At 60.3% G+C, this 5,000-nt stretch overlaps 1 protein-coding gene across 1 annotated transcript in view; it reads right to left on the minus strand.

Moving 5' to 3' along the window:
* The window catches only part of LOC125026957 (four-domain proteases inhibitor-like), a 24,299-nt gene that overhangs the window by 644 nt on the left and 18,655 nt on the right, over positions 1 to 5,000 (minus strand). The window contains exons 5-6 of the mRNA XM_047615563.1: positions 827 to 973; positions 310 to 453 (exon numbers count right to left, since the gene is read on the minus strand). Of these exons, the coding sequence (XP_047471519.1) occupies positions 310 to 453; positions 827 to 973 (291 nt within the window). The remainder of the gene's footprint in view (positions 1 to 309; positions 454 to 826; positions 974 to 5,000) is intronic.

The raw sequence follows: 5,000 nt of genomic DNA on the forward strand, positions 1-5,000 counted from the left end.
CATTTATAGGTAATTGAGAGCGTAAAGAAATAAAATAATAGCATGAATAAAGACCTTAACAGATCTGAAACAAACAAACAAAAAAAATATATATTTTGAAAAGTAAATGGATTTGTTCACGTTTCTTGTTCCAAAGACACTTACCCACCACCTCAAACAACTAAAACAATAACATACCTAAAAAGAAATAACAAAACATTCATATAAAACAATGAAATATAATTTAAAAAATAATAATTAAAAAATGTGTGTATTTTATATACCTAAACATCAATAAAAAACACACACGAAAAGAAAATAACCACCCACCACACACTCCGATCTTCAGCACTCTCAACGAAGAATCCCTACAGCGAGCGTTGCTAAAGAGACAGTTGTTATCGTACGTAACTCCGTCACTCCCACACACTGGCTTGTACTCCCTCGTGCACCCGACTTTGGGACACTCCGGGACTGCACGCGCGTGTGGAAGGAAGAAACATGGAAAGTTTTGGTGTTAAGAGGCTGTGGTAGATGGGGAAAATATGGAAATTAGTTAACTTTTTGTATTGGGCGATAATGAGGTAATGGGCCGTAATAATAATGAAAATGATGATGGAAGTAATAAATAATATCAAATAACAAGAAGAAATAGTAGCATGAACAGTTATATCATGACCCAAACATGCAACTCGTAATTAAAACTTCCTGATGACGATTAACAAGAGAAAATGATCGACATTGACAAATACCAGACCCCCCCCCAAAAAAAAAAAAAAAAAAAAAAAAAAAATCCCAAACCCTTTCGTTATTCTTTACAATGAAAACAAAAAACCGACCGACTCACCGCACTGACAATTCGCCACCTTATAGAGCTCGGGCTTCGCGCAGGTCATGACTTCCAGAGCGCAGTCGTTCTGGTACGTTTTGCCGTCGCTTCCACACACAGGGTCGTACGCTCGTTGGCAGGTCGTCACGCACTTGGGCTGGTTGTCTGCAGGATGGAGGGGGAGTATTAGGAGGTAGGGGGTAGGGGGTAGGGGGTAGGGGGTAGGGGGTAGGGGGTAGGGGGTAGGGGGTAGGGGGTAGGGGGTAGGGGGTAGGGGGTAGGGGGGTAGGGGTAGGGGGTAGGGGGTAGGGGGTAGGGGGTAGGGGGTAGGGAGAGGGAGAAAGGGAGAAAGGGAGAAAGGGAGAAAGGGAGAAAGGGGAAGGGAGGGGGAGAGAAGGAGGAGCGGGAGAGAAGGAGGAGCGGGAGAGAAGGAGGAGCGGGAATGGATGGAAGGGGAGAGGAAGAAAGGAAGGAGAGAGAGAGGGGGAGGGAGGGAGAGGAAAAATAAAGAGAAAATAAAAGAGAGAAAGAGAGAGAGAGAGAGAAAGCGAGAGAGAGAGGGAAAGAGAGAGAGAGAGAGAGAGGGAGCGAGAGAGAGAGAGAGGGAGCGAGAGAGAGGGAGCGAGAGAGAGGGAGCGAGAGAGAGAGAGAGAGAGAGAGAGAGAGAGAGAGAGAGAGAGAGAGAGAGAGAGAGAGAGGGAGCGAGAGAGAGAGAGAGAGGAGAGAGAGAGAGAGAGAGAGGAGAGGAGAGAGAGAGAGAGAGAGAGAGAGAGAGAGAGGAGAGAGAGAGAGAGAGAGAGAGGAGGGAGAGAGGAGTGAGAGGGGAGGGAGGAAGGAGAGAAGAGAGGAGGAGAGGGAGAGAGGGAGAGAGAGTGAGGAGAGAGAGGGAGAGGAGGGAGGAAGAGGAGAGGAGTGGAGAGAGAGAGAGGGAGGGATGAGAGAGGTGGAGAGAGGGGAGAGAAGAGAGAGGGAGGGGAGAGAGGAGGAGGGAGAGAGGGAGAGAGGAGTGAGAGAGAGTGGAGAGAGTGAGAGAGGGAGAGAGAGGAGGAGGAGAGAGAGAGAGGGAGAGAGAGGGAGAGAGGGGGAGGGGAGAGGAGGGAGAGAGTGAGGGAGGAGGGAGAGGGGAGAAGAGAGAAGAGAGTGAGGAGAGAGGGAGAGGATGAGAAAGGAGAGGAGAGGGAGAGAGAGTGAGAGGAGAGAGTGAGAGAAGAGGGAGAGAGAGAGAAGTGAGGGGGGAGGAAGGGGGAGGAGGGAGGAGAGGAGATGAGAGAGAGGTGAAGAGATGAGAGGGAGAGATGGAGGAGGGGAGGGATTGAGGAGGGGGGAGGGATGGAGAGGTGAGGTGGAGGGAGGAGGAGGAGGAGGAGAGGAAGGAAAGAGAGAAGGAAGAGGAGAGAGAGGAGGGAGAGAGAGGGAGGAGGAGAGATGAGGAGGAGGAGGGATGAGGAGGGGATGAGAGAGAGAGAGAAGAGAGGAGAGAGGTGAGGAGGAGGAGGGGAGGAGAGGAGGGGGGAGAGAGAGAGGTGGGAGAGAGAGAGAGAGAGAGAGAAGGAGAGGGGAGAGAGAGAGGAGGGAGGGAGAGAGGAAGGAGAGAGGGAGAAGAGAGAGAGAGAGGAGAGGGGAGGAGGTGGAGAGAGAGGAGAGATGAGGAGATGAGGAGGAGGGAGAGAGGGAGGGAGGAGAGAGAGAGGAGGAGAGAGAGAGGGGATGAGAGGAGGAAGGATTGGAGGAGAGGAGGAGAGAGAAGGAGAGAGAGGGAGAGGAGCGAGAGAGGGAGAGCGAGAGAGAGGGGAGTGTGAGGAGGAGAGAGAGAGAGAGAGGGGGGAGAGGATGAAGAAGGGGGAGAGGAGAGAGGAGAGGGAGGAGAAAGAGGGAGAAGAGAGAAGAGAGGGGAGAAGAAGGGGGGAGAGAGGGGGAGAGGAGAGAGGGAGAGGAGAGGGAAGGAGAGAGAGAGAGAGGGAGAGGAGGAGCGAGAGGGGAGGAGATTGAGGGAGGGAGAGGAGAGATGAGAGAAAGAGGGAATGAGAGAGGGGAGGGGAGAGGGGAGGAGAGAGGGGGAGAGAGGAGGGAGAGAGAGAGAGAGGAGAGAGGAGGAATGAGAGAGGGAGGAGGAGAGAGGGAAGGAGGAGAGGGAGAGAGAGAGGGATGGAGAAGTGGAGGGAGAGACGAGAGAGAGAGAGGAGGGAGGAGAGAGAGGAGAGAGAGGAGAGGAGGATGAGAGAGGGAGGGGATGAAGGGAGAGAGGGAGGAGGGGAGAGAGAAGAGATGGAGGGGGAGAGAGAGAGGAGAGGGGAAGGAGAGAGGGAGGAGGGAGAGAGGGAGGAAGAGAGAGAGGAGGAGAGAGGAGAGAGTGAGAGAGAGAGAGGAGAAGAGAGAGGGAGGATGGAGGAAGAGAGGCGAAGGAGAAAGAGAGGGGAGAGAGAGAGAGGAGAGAGGAGGGAGAGGAGGAGAGGAGGAGGAGAGGGAGGAGAGAGAGAAGAGGGGAGGGAGAAGAGAGAGAGGGAGGGAGGAGGAGGAGGGCGGAGGGGAGGGAAGGAGAGGAGAGGGAGAGAGAAGGAGAGAGAGAGGAAGGAGGGAGGGGGAGAGAGGAGAGGAGAGAGAGAGGAGGAGGAGGAGAGGAGAGAGAGGAGGAGAGAGAGAGAGGGATGGAGATGAGAGGGAGGAGAGGAGAGATGAGGAGAGAGGAGAGAGTGAGAGAGGAGGGAGAGAGGGAGAGGGAGAGAGAGAGTGAGAGGAGAGAGGGAGAGAGAGAGGAGAGGAGGAGCGAGAGAGAGAGAGGAGAGAGAGGAGAGAGGAGAGAGAGAGAGGAGAGAGTGAGAGAGAGAGAGAGAGAGAGGAGAGAGGAGGAGGAGAGAGAGGAGAGAGAGAGAGAGGGAGAGAGAGGGAGAGAGAGGAGAGGAGGGAGGAGAGAGGAGGAGGAGTGGAGAGGAGAGGAGAGAGGAGAGAGGGAGAGGAGGAGAGGAGGAGAGAGAGAGAGGCGAGAGAGAGAGAGAGAGAGAGAGGAGGAGAGAGAGGAGAGGAGGAGGAGGGAGAGAGGAGAGAGGAGAGAGCGAGAGAGAGAGAGGAGAGGAGGAGGGGGAGAGGGGGGGGGGGGGGGGGGAGGGGAGGGAGGGGGGGAGGGGAGGGGAGGAGTGGAGGGGGGGGGGAGGGTGGAGAGGGAGGAGGGGGGGGGGAGGGGGGAGGGAGGAGAGGGGGTGGGGGAGGGGGGGGGGGGGAGGTGGAGGGGGGGGGGGGGAGGGGATGGGGGGGGGGGGGGGGGGGGAAGGGGGGAGTGGGGGAGGGGGGGGGGGGAGGAGGTGGGGGGGGGAGGGGGGGGGAGAGGGTGGAGGGGGGGGGGGGGGGAGGGGGAGGGGAGGAGGGGGGGGGGGAGGGAGGAGGGGGGGGAGGGGGGGAGGGGAGGGGGAGGGGGGAGGGGGGGGAGGGGGGGGAGGTGGGGTGGGGGGAGGGGGGAGGGGGGGGAGGAGGGGGGGGGGGGGGGAGGAGGGGGAGGGGAGGGGGAAGTGGGGGGGGGGGGAGGGGGGGTGGGGGAGGGGGGAGGGGAGAGGAGGGGGGGAGGGGGAGGGGGGGGGAGGGGGGAGGGGGAGGAGAGGGAGGGGGGGGAGGGAGGGGGGAGTGAGGGGGGAGGGGAGGGGAGGATGGGGGGGGAGGGGAGAGGGAGAGGGGTGGAGGGGGGGGGGGGGAGGGAGGGTGGGGGGGGAGGGGGAAGGGGAGGGGGAGGGGGGGTGGGAGGTGGGGAAGGGGAGATGGGAGGGGGGGGAGGGGGGGGGGAGGGGAGTGGGAGGGGGGGGGGGGGGGAGAGGGGGGGGGGGGAGGGGGGAGGGAGGTGAGGGGGGGGGGGGGGGGGGGGTGAGGGGAGTGAGGGGGAGGGAAAGGGGGAGGGGAGGGGGGGGGGGGAGGAGGGAGAAGGGGGGGGGGGGGGGAGGAGGAGTGGGGGGGGGAGGGGGGGGAGGGGGGGGGGGAGGGGGGGGAGGGGGGGAGGGGGGGAAGGGGGGAGGGGGGGGGGGGGGAGGGGAGGAGGGGGGGGGGGGGAGGGGGGGGGGGGGGGGGGGAGGGAGGGGGGAGGTGGGAGGGGGGGGGGGGGGAAGGGGTGGGGGGGAGGGGGAGGGGGAGGGGGGGGGGAGGGGAGGGGGGGGGGGGGGGGGGGAGGGGGGGGGGAAGTGGGGGAGGGGAGGGAGAAGGGTGGGGGCGGGGG

This window comes from Penaeus chinensis, chromosome 7 (assembly GCF_019202785.1).
Source record: "Penaeus chinensis breed Huanghai No. 1 chromosome 7, ASM1920278v2, whole genome shotgun sequence".
Classification (NCBI taxonomy): domain Eukaryota; kingdom Metazoa; phylum Arthropoda; class Malacostraca; order Decapoda; family Penaeidae; genus Penaeus; species Penaeus chinensis.